Below are 10,594 nucleotides of genomic sequence, written 5' to 3' on the forward strand. Positions count from 1 at the left end.
GCTTGGAGAGAACCTGAGTTCTTTATATCTTCCTGGCTTGCAGGAAGCTCCGCCCAGGCAGGGCGGGGCCTCAAGCACAGGCAGGGCGGGGCCTTGGGAACAGGCCCTCGAAGGGGGTGGCATGGGTGGAGGAGGATGGGCAGCAGGGGTAAGCAGTGTTGGGAATATTCGTAGTCAAGGGAGAGAAAATGGCCCTTGAATGTCCTTGTCGTTATCCTTGCCTTCACCTGTGGCATCACACACAGGAACATGGCTTTCCCACCCCAGCCACGTTTTCAGGAACTCTTGGTCCCATCCTAGAAATTCCCTTCATTTGCAAATAAAAACGGAAATGCACATTATCAAAGTGAAACAACACTTGTTCCTTGCAGGTCAGGCTTGCTACTTAAGGACAGAAACTAAAAGCGTTTTAGGTTCCTATTTTTCTATTAGAAAAATGACCTCAAAGTTGTGTTATAATGAAGTACATAATTGATCTGAGACAACCCATCGATGAGTGAATATTCGCCTAGCATGCTGGGGGGCATTGGATTTGATCTCCAGAAACAAATCAGAAAAGTATTCCTGTGAGTACTGTAGAACTTCCCTAACCCCAGCGTTTGAGAGACAGTCACAGCAAGATTATGAGTTCAAGGCCAGTCGGGTACATGGTGACAACTAGACTGGTCTTGGTATGTGGTGAGCTCAAGGCTAGCCTGGACTGACTGAATTATGCCTGAGAAAGTTAGTTCATCCTCACGAGCCATTACGAGTGGGGAAAAATAGTTTCAATGTTAGATGCTTTGTTTCTGTTGGATATGATAATGAAGGACAGATCTGTTGATTGATTTATTTACTTTTTTCCCAGACAGGGTTTCTCTGTGTAGCCCTGTCTGTCCTGGAACTCACTCTGTAAACCAGGCTGGCCTCGAACTCAGAAATCCCTGTGCCACTGGCTCCCAAGTGCTGGGATTAAAGGTGTGAGCCACCACTGCCCTAGCAGGCAGTTCTTCAGGAGCACTTAGTGCCCTTAAGAGCTCTGCTCTCTCTCACTTCCTAATTGTCCTAATGAGTTTATTTCTTAATGTAAGTAGTGGTTGTACACATTCATTGATATACAGAGTGGTGCACAAAGTGGTGCTGTGATGTGTCTATAATGAAGAATTAACTGAAGCTGTTTTCTGGTCTTTACAGGGGACTTTTGGCCACACAGAGCTTTAAGTCACCATAAGTTCTTTAGAAGCCAGAGCAAGACTGCCTGCATACTCAGGATCCCTTTATATTCCCAAGCCTTTCTCAGGTTAAACTGGTAATCACTCTAAGTCCATCTTGCTCTGACATACTTCAGTTAAGAAGAACATTTAGTCAGATCTGAACAACAGAAGCTACAAATGTCGTGCTGGGAAGAATTCACTGAACCTCCAAAACACCACCAAGGAACAGGTTCCAATGCAGCCCCATTAGGCTCTCTTTATTCCAGCTGAAGCTTAGAGTTTCTGTTTGTTTGTTTCTTTGTTTGTTTGTTTGAGGCAGGTTTTCTCTGAGTAGCCCCGCCAGGTTTGGAATTTGATCTCTGGATTAGGCAGGACTCAACAGAGATCCACCTGCCTCTGCCTCCCCAGTCCTCTGGAAGGGTCTTCTTTGTTTGTTTGTTTGTTTCTTTCTTTCTTTCTTTCTTTTTTTAAAAGATGTATTTTTTTTTAAAAAAAAAAAGATGTATTTATTTTTTCTATGCCAGCCGGGGAAGCTCCCTTCAGGCACACCACAGCAGGGTATTGGATACCATTACAGATGGTTGTGATCCACCCTGTGTTTGTTGGGCCCTCTGCAAGATCAATACAGGCTCTTATCTGCTGAGCCATCTCTCCAGCCCCCACCAAAGGCTTCTTAACTGAACATCCTAACAGTATGTGAGCAGGTCCTAATGATGCAAAGCTCCTTCCTTACTGCAGTTAGTCTGTTAAATTTCTATGCCCTTATCCATCTTGTGGTATAAATGGGGCCTCTGGTATTTGTTTTTCTTCCCTCTTTTTTCTCATGGTCCCATAGAGGCCAGGCTGGCCTTGAACTTGCTCTGTAGTTGAGATTCTGTTGTAACTTTTACTCCTTGTGCCTCTCCCTGAAACCTCAGGTAAATAACACCTCAACCAGTACACTTAAGCTTTTGAAATATGCTGGACTCCGTGGGTGGAGAGATAACCAAGTGGTTAAGAGCACTGACTACTCTTCCAAAGATCCTGCGTTCAAATCCCAGTAACCACATGCTGGCTCACAACCATCTGTAATGAGATCTGACGCCCTCTTCCGGTGTGTCTGAAGATAGCTCCAGTGTCCTTATATATAATAATAAATACATAATTTAAAAAGTACATAGACTAGCCTTAAAGGTTTAGTTGGAAAACCATGATAGTGATTCATTTCAGGTTTTTTATGTACAGAACCAATTAATTATCCTATCACACTTTATTTCCAACAGTATATAGTGTCCTATTTTTCTGTGTTTCCCTATTAAAAAAATTATGATATTGGTGTGAATTTTGTAAAAGAAGAGGGAGAAGAAGGAAAAGAGAAAAACCAATACCAATCCATCCATTCTTGTATCTCTCTCGGTCTCTCTCTCTCTGTCTCACTCTCTCTCTGCTTCTGTCTCTGTCTCTCTCTCTTTCTTTCTCTCTCCATCATATCTTATTTCAATGCCTTTTCTATTGGCTGTTCTTAAATGCTTGAACCTACCTTTTAGCCCATAACCCACCAGATGTGTGGAAGAATAGTGAACCTGTTCAGACATGGTTCTTTGGGACAACCGCCATCAGTGTTGTCTAGAAATTGGTAGTTGAGTTCACTGCTCAGCTGCTGTGGCAGGATCCATAGGATGTCAGTAGCAGCTAGATCCATTGGCAAACACTTCTCGGGTATAGCCACCCTCCAGTTTGGAAGAGACAGGATAGCAGCAGGTGGCAGGACCTAGCAGGAACATCCAGGCAGAAGGGACTTTGACAAGTAGTGATATCTGGACTTGTGCCTCTCATGAAAGAGCAAGGATCGGGGAAAGAAGAGAGACCAACCAGTGTCTTGCTATGCAAGCAAGCCAAGCTCAGCCCCTTTGCCTGTCTGCCCAGTCTGTTTTCTACTTCCTTCAGACATCAGGTTCCTCCACAGGTGTTGCCTTAAGCCCAAGTCCTGCCTTGCCCCAGCCCCTGTGTCTGTCTCAGCTGACATCACTCTGCCAATCAGCCTGAGTCTGTGAAAGTGGCAAGAAACTGCAGCACTCCACCACAAGTGTTTTGGTGTTTTTCTCTCTAATATGTCCAAACTGAATGAGCTCAAGTATGTAATGTAAGGCAGACACATCCATGGTGGTAGTTAGCGAAGAATCCTTCATCATGTGTCCTTCCACCTGTTGTTTTTAGCAGAACCTTCTTTCTCCTCTGCTTCAGAGAAAAGTTCCTTCACCAGTCTGCCTCAGGAAGCCCTATGCAACAAAACTGACATTCTAAAGTACCCTTTTGTCTCTTCTGTTCTCTTTAGGTTCTTTATATAGATATTTAAATCAACATTGAATTAGTTTATGCTGGGCCTTGGTTTTATGCAACTAAATCTGTAGTCCAGCCTGGCTTTGACTTCGGAGATCCACCTGACTCTGCTTCCCCCGAGTTGAGACTGAAGATGTGGGCACCACTGCCAGCCCCAACCCATTCTTTGATCCCATGTACCATGTCTGCTTCAGCATCAGCTCCAGACCTTGGTGCTTCTGTGTTATTTTTATGTTGTGATCATGGGCACCCATGAGCTATTCCCTATGGAGCCTTAAAGATAAAAGTTTTCAGAACACACAATTATTGTTTAGTCTTAAACTTTACTAATAAAATTTTATTTCCTTACACGAAAGGCATCCTCTATAGTGATTGAAATTATCATACAAGTTTGGATTTTTTTTTTCCAGGAGAAATTTTTCTTCTGCCTCTGTTTTTTTTTTTTTTTTTTTTTTTTTGGTTTTTCAGGACAGGGTTTCTCTGTGTGGCTCTGGCTGTCCTGGAACACACTCTGTAGACCATGCTGGCCTGGATCTCAGAAATGTGCCTGCCTCTGCCTCTGCCTCCCAAGTGCTGGGATTAAAGGTGTGTGGCACCACTGCCAGGCTTTCAGGAGACATTTACATTGTCAAGTTTAAAGTATAAAAGACAATGAAACAGTAAACTAACCACCTTCCACAGGTCTAATGTTTATGTCAGTATGGGAACTGCAGGTCAAAAGGAAGGTCCATCCAGTGCATGATGAAACCAGCTGGTGACAATGTGCATCAAGTCTCACTGGCAGGAGAGGACAAGTGAAGAGCACTCCAGCAGGTGAAGGGATGGCAGAGAAGAAGTATGTCAGCATCATGTATCCAGGGATGGAACCATCTTTTCCTACTATGGTATTTGTGAGTTTCTGCAGAGCCCAGCTTGGACTGACAAGGACAAGTTTTCTTTCATCCACGGATGGACACTGGCAGCAAACCCAATGGTTTCTTGTTTCCAAAAAGACGAGAGGTTCTTAGGGGTCTTACCAGGAACTGCCTGTGCACATGAGGGGAATATGGAAGAATGTGAGAGAAAGTCTCAAGTTTGACAATCCATCTTCTGGTGTTCAAAGGCAGATTTATTTCAACTTCCAAGGTGCGACTTTGTGTCTCCCTTCTTCTTGAAGTGTGTATGTTGTGTCTGTAGTTTGCAGCAGAGAGCACTGTGTGGACACAGGCTGAACATTATCTTGTTGGGTATGCAGCACAGGAGCTCTGGGATTCCCTGGAAGAGTCCCAGGCACCCTGTGTTTCTGGAGCAGTCTATTTTTCCTCAAAGACTAGGCGCTTCCTGGCCTTGCATGGAGGGCGAGTAGGTCTCACAGGATTCAGCAGGCACTGTTGTTGGTGGCTTGAAGGAGAAGATGGAGGGGGAGGCTCCAGTGGTGAGTGCGGAAGAAACTCCAGCACGCTGCCTTGGGGGCTCCAGGAAGCCCAGGGAGCATATTCCTCTGCTCTAGGAGAGACCAAAGGAATGCGGCCATCTGGGACTTGACCCTGAAATGAAGAAGATGAGAGATGAAGCTCTGGGACCAGGCCAGATGGAGCCTTCATCCATGGCATCCCTGAGTGAGAGACATTTTGCAGGCCCTTGCAGTCTCTTACCGAAGCACTGAAGGATCCTGGCTGGATGACTATGACTTCCTGCGGCATGTCCAGGAGATCAGAGTCAGGCTGGTCTGAGGGCAAGAACTCAGGATGTCTAGGGCCAGTGGAATCTTGGAGGCTTCCGGGGACCAAGAGGATGGTGTGTTCTGGGAGGGACACTTCCAGGATCGAGGTGTGCTGAGGTTCCAAGAGCAGGTCGCAGTCATCGAGATTCAGCTGGAAGGCAGAGCCAGGTGGCAGGAACACCAGGGAAGTGAGCCTGTAGCTGGAAGTCTCCATAGGCCCCTCCAGGTCGTGTTGAGCAGGGTGGTCTTGTTGGAGTCGAGGGCACTTGGCAGGATTGGTTACAAGATCAGCGCTGGTGCCCTGGGGCCTCACTCCCTCCATGGTGTGATGATTTGGCAAACTGGGAGTTGGTGCCTAAAGAGGTGCACTGAGGGTGCTAGACCTGTGAGCTGTACTTCATGCAGGTACGACTGTTGTCGGACTGGCTTTTGCAGGAGACTCTGTGCGCCCTCTTGGAGAGAAGAGATGTGGTCAGAAGAACTAGGTGATCTGAAGTGTTGGCTTGGAGAGAACCTGAGTTCTTTATATCTTCCTGGCTTGCAGGAAGCTCTGCCCAGGCAGGGCGGGGCCTCAAGCACAGGCAGGGCGGGGTCTTGGGAACAGGCCCTCGAAGGGGGTGGCATGGGTGGAGGAGGATGGGCAGCAGGGGTAAGCAGTGTTGGGAACATTCGTAGTCAAAGGAGAGAAAATGGCCCTTGAATGTCCTTGTCGTTATCCTTGCCTTCACCTGTGGCATCACACACAGGAACATGGCTTTCCCACCCCAGCCACGTTTTCAGGAACTCTTGGTCCCATCCTAGAAATTCCCTTCATTTGCAAATAAAAACGGAAATGCACATTATCAAAGTGAAACAACACTTGTTCCTTGCAGGTCAGGCTTGCTACTTAAGGACAGAAACTAAAAGCGTTTTAGGTTCCTATTTTTCTATTAGAAAAATGACCTCAAAGTTGTGTTATAATGAAGTACATAATTGATCTGAGACAACCCATCGATGAGTGAATATTCGCCTAGCATGCTGGGGGGCATTGGATTTGATCTCCAGAAACAAATCAGAAAAGTAGTCCTGTGAGTACTGTAGAACTTCCCTAACCCCAGCGTTTGAGAGACAGTCACAGCAAGATTATGATTTCAAGGCCAGTTGGGTACATGGTGACAACTAGACTGTTCCTGGTATGTGGTGAGCTCAAGGCTAGCCTGGACTGACTGAATTATGCCTGAGAAAGTTAGTTCATCCTCACAAGCCATTTCAAGTGGTGAAAATAGTTTCAATGTTAGATGCTTTGTTTCTGTTGGATATTATAATGAAGGACAGATCTGTTGATTGATTTATTTTCTTTTTTCCCAGACAGGGTTTCTCTGTGTAGCCCTGTCTGTCCTGGAACTCACTCTGTAGACCAGGCTGGCCTCGAACTCAGAAATCCCTGTGCCACTGGCTCCCAAGTGCTGGGATTAAAGGTGTGAGCCACCACTGCCCTAGCAGGCAGTTCTTCAGGAGCACTTAGTGCCCTTAAGAGCTCTGCTCTCTCTCACTTCCTAATTGTCCTAATGAGTTTATTTCTTAATGTAAGTAGTGGTTGTACACATTCATTGATATACAGAGTGGTGCACAAAGTGGTGCTGGGATGTGTCTATAATGAAGAATTAACTGAAGCTGTTTTCTGGTCTTTACAGGAGACTTCTGGCCACACAGAAGCTGACATCACTCTTCCAATCAGCCTGAGTCCGTGGAAGTGGCAAGAAACTGCAGCACTCCACCAGAAGTCTTTTGGTGTTTTTCTCTCTAATATGTCCCAACTGACTGAGCTCAAGTATGTCATGTTTAAGTCAATATAAGGTCTTTGGAAGCCAGAGCAAGACTGCCTGCATACTCAGGATCCCATCATATTCCCAAGCCTTTCTCAGATTAAACTTGTAATCGCTCTAAGTCCATCTTGCTCTGACATACTTCAGTTTAGAAGAACATTTAGTCGAAACTGAAGAACAGAAGCTAAAAATGTTGTGCCGGGAAGTATTCACTGAACCTCCAAAACACAACCAAGGAGCAAATTCCAATGGAGCCCGATTAGGCTCTCTTTATTCCAGCTGAAGCTTAGAGTTTCTGTTTGTTTGTTTCTTTGTTTGTTTGAGGCAGGTTTTCTCTGAGAGGCCTGCCTGTTTTGGAATTTGATCTCTGGATCAGGCAGGGCTCAACAGAGATCGGCCTGCCTCTGCCTCCCCAGTCCTCTGGAAGGGTTCTTCTTTCTTTTTTAAAAAAAGATGTATTTATTTTCTGTATATCAGCCCGGGAAGCTGCCTTCAGGCACACCACAGCAGGGTATTGGATACCATTACAGATGGTTGTGATCCACTCTGTGTTTGTTGGGCCCTCTGCAAGATCAATACAGGCTCTTATCTGCTGAGCCATCTCTCCACTCCCCCCCACCCATCCACCAAAGGCTTCTTAACTGAACATCCTAACAGTATGTGAGCAGGTCCTAATGATGCAAAGCTTCTTTCTTACTGCAGTTAGTCTGTTAAATTTCTATGCCCTTATCCATCTTGTGGTATAAATGGGGCCTCTGGTATTTGTTTTCCTTCCCTCTTTTTTCTCATGTTCCCATAGAGGCCAGGCTGGCCTTGAACTTGCTCTGTAGTTGAGATTCTGTTGTAACTTTTACTCCTTGTGCCTCTCCCTGAAACCTCAGGTAAATAACACCTCAACCAGTACACTTAAGCTTTTGAAATATGCTGGACTCCGTGGGTGGAGAGTTAACCAAGTGGTTAAGAGCACTGACTACTCTTCCGAAGATCCTGCGTTCAAATCCCAGTAACCCCATGAAGGCTCACAACCATCTGTAATGAGATCTGACACCCTCTTCCAGTGTGTCTGAAGACAGTTCCAGTGTCCTTACACATAATAATAAATACATAATTTAAAAAGTACATAGGCTAGCCTTAAAGGTTTAGTTGGTAAATCATGATAGCGATTCATTTCAGGTTTTTTATGTACAGAACCAATTCATTATCCTATCACACTTTATTTCCAACAGTACATAGTGTCCTATTTTTTCTGTGTTTCCCTATTAAAAAATTATGATATTGGTGTGAATTTTATATAAGAAGAGGGAGAAGAAGGAAAAGAGATAAACCAATACCAATCCATCCATTCTTGTATCTCTCTCTGTCTCTCTCTCTGTCTCACTCTCTCTCTGCTTCTGTCTCTGTCTCTCTCTCTTTCTTTCTCTCTCTATCATATCTTATTTCAATGCCTTTTCTATTGGCTGTTCTTAAATGCTTGAACCTACCTTTTAGCCCATAACCCACCAGATGTGTGGAAGAATAGTGAACCTGTTTAGAAATGGTTCTTTGGGACAACTGCCATCAGTGTTGTCTAGAAATTGGTAGTTGAGTTCACTGCTCAGCTGCTGTGGCAGGATCCATAGGATGTCAGTAGCAGCTAGATCCAGTGGCAAACACTTCTCGGGTATAGCCACCCTCCAGTTTGGAAGAGACAGGATAGCAGCAGGTGGCAGGACCTAGCAGGAACATCCAGGCAGAAAGGACTTTGACAAGTAGTGATATCTGGACTTGTGCCTCTCATGACAGAGCAAGGATCAGGAAAGAAGAGAGACCAACCAGTGTTTTGCTATGCAAGCAAGCCCAGCTCAGCCCCTTTCCCTGTCTGCCCAATCCTTTTTCTTCTCCCTTCAGACATCAGGTTTCTCCACAGGTGTTGCCTTAAGCCCAAATCCTGCCTTGCCTCAGTCCCTGTGTCTGTCTCAGCTGACATCACTCTGCCAATCAGCCTGAGTCTGTGAAAGTGGCAAGAAACTGCAGCACTCCATCACAAGTGTTTTGGTGTTTTTCTCTCTAATATGTCCAAACTGAATGAGCTCAAGTATGTAATGTAAGACAGAGCCATCCATGGTGGTAGTTAGCGAAGAATCCTTCATCATGTGTCCTTCCACCTGTTGTTTTAGCAGAACCTTCTTTCTCCTCTGCTTCAGAGAAAAGTTCCTTCACCAGTTTGCCTCAGGAAACCCTATGCAACAAAACTGACATTCTAAAGCACACCCTTTTGTCTCTTCTGTTCTCTTTAGGTTCTTTATATAGATATTTAAATCAACATTGAATTAGTTTATGCAGGGCCTTGGTTTTATGCAACTAAATCTGTAGTCCAGCCTGGCTTTGACCTCGGAGATCCACCTGACTCTGCTTCCCCCGTGATGAGACTGAAGATGTGTGCACCACTGCCAACCCAACCCATTCTCTGAGCCCTGTACCATGTCTGCTTCAGCATCAGCTCCAGACCTTGGTGCTTCTGAGTTATTTTTATATTGTGATCATGGGCACCCATGAGCTAGTCCCCATGGTGTGTTAAAGATCAAAGTTTTCAGAACACAAAATTATTGTATAGAATTAAACGTTACAAATAAAATTTTATTTCCTTACATGAAAGGCATCCTCTATAGAGATTGAAATTTTCATACAACTTTTGATTTTTTTTCCAGGAGAATTTTTTTTCTTTTTTCTCTTTTTTCTCTTTTTTCTCTTTTTTTTCTCTTTGGTTTTGTGAGACAGGGTTTCACTATGTAGCTCTGGCTGTCCTGGAACACACTCTGTAGACCATGCTGGCCTGGAACTCAGAAATCTGTCTGCCTCTGCCTCTGCCTCCCAAGTGCTGGGATTAAAGGTGTGTGCCACCACCGCCAGGCATTCAGGAGACATTTTATCATCAAGTTGAAAGTATAAAAGACTATGAAACAGTAAACTAACCTCCTTCCATGAGTCTAATGTTTATGTCAGTATGGGAACTGCAGGTCAAAAGGAAGGTCCATCCAGTGCATGATGAAACCAGCTGGTGACAATGTGCATCAAGTCTCACTGGCAGGAGAGGACAAGTGAAGAGCACTCCAGCAGGTGAAGGGATGGCGGAGAAGAAGTATGTCAGCATCATGTATCCAGGGCTCGAACCATCTTTTCCTACTATGGTATTTGTGAGTTTCTGCAGAGCCCAGCTTGGACTGACGAGGACAAGTCTTCATTCATCCATGGATGGACACTGGCAGCAAACCCAATGGTTTCTTGTTTCCAGAAAGATGAGAGGTTCTTAAGGTTCTTACCAGGAACTGCCTGTGCACATGAGGGGAATATGGAAGAATGTGAGAGAAAGTCTCAAGTTTGACAATCCATCTTCTGGTGTTCAAAGGCAGATTTATTTAAACTTCCAAGGTGCGACTTTGTGTCTCCCTTCTTCTTGAAGTGTGTATGTTCTGTCTGTAGTTTGCAGCAGAGAGCACTGTGTGGACACAGGCTGAACATTATCTTGTTGGGTATGCAGCACAGGAGCTCTGGGATTCCCGGGAAGAGTCCCAGGCGCGCTGTGTTTCCGGAGCAGT

General features: G+C 45.1%; 1 protein-coding gene across 1 annotated transcript; it reads right to left on the minus strand.

Annotated features, from left to right (window-relative positions):
- Positions 1-4,804: 4,804 nt before the first annotated feature.
- On the minus strand, positions 4,805-5,536 carry LOC127689545 (proline-rich protein 23A3-like). The gene has a single exon (XM_052189240.1). The coding sequence runs from the start codon at positions 5,534-5,536 to the stop codon at positions 4,805-4,807; it is 732 nt and encodes a 243-aa protein (XP_052045200.1).
- Between the last annotated feature and the right edge of the window lie 5,058 nt (positions 5,537-10,594).

The sequence above is a fragment of the Apodemus sylvaticus genome, chromosome 7 (genome assembly GCF_947179515.1).
Source record: "Apodemus sylvaticus chromosome 7, mApoSyl1.1, whole genome shotgun sequence".
In the NCBI taxonomy this organism is placed as follows: domain Eukaryota; kingdom Metazoa; phylum Chordata; class Mammalia; order Rodentia; family Muridae; genus Apodemus; species Apodemus sylvaticus.

Coding starts and splice junctions, on each gene's coding strand:
- LOC127689545 (XM_052189240.1), bottom strand. CDS start 5,536: ATGGAGGGAGTGAGGCCCCAGGGCACCAGCGCTGATCTTGTAACCAAT.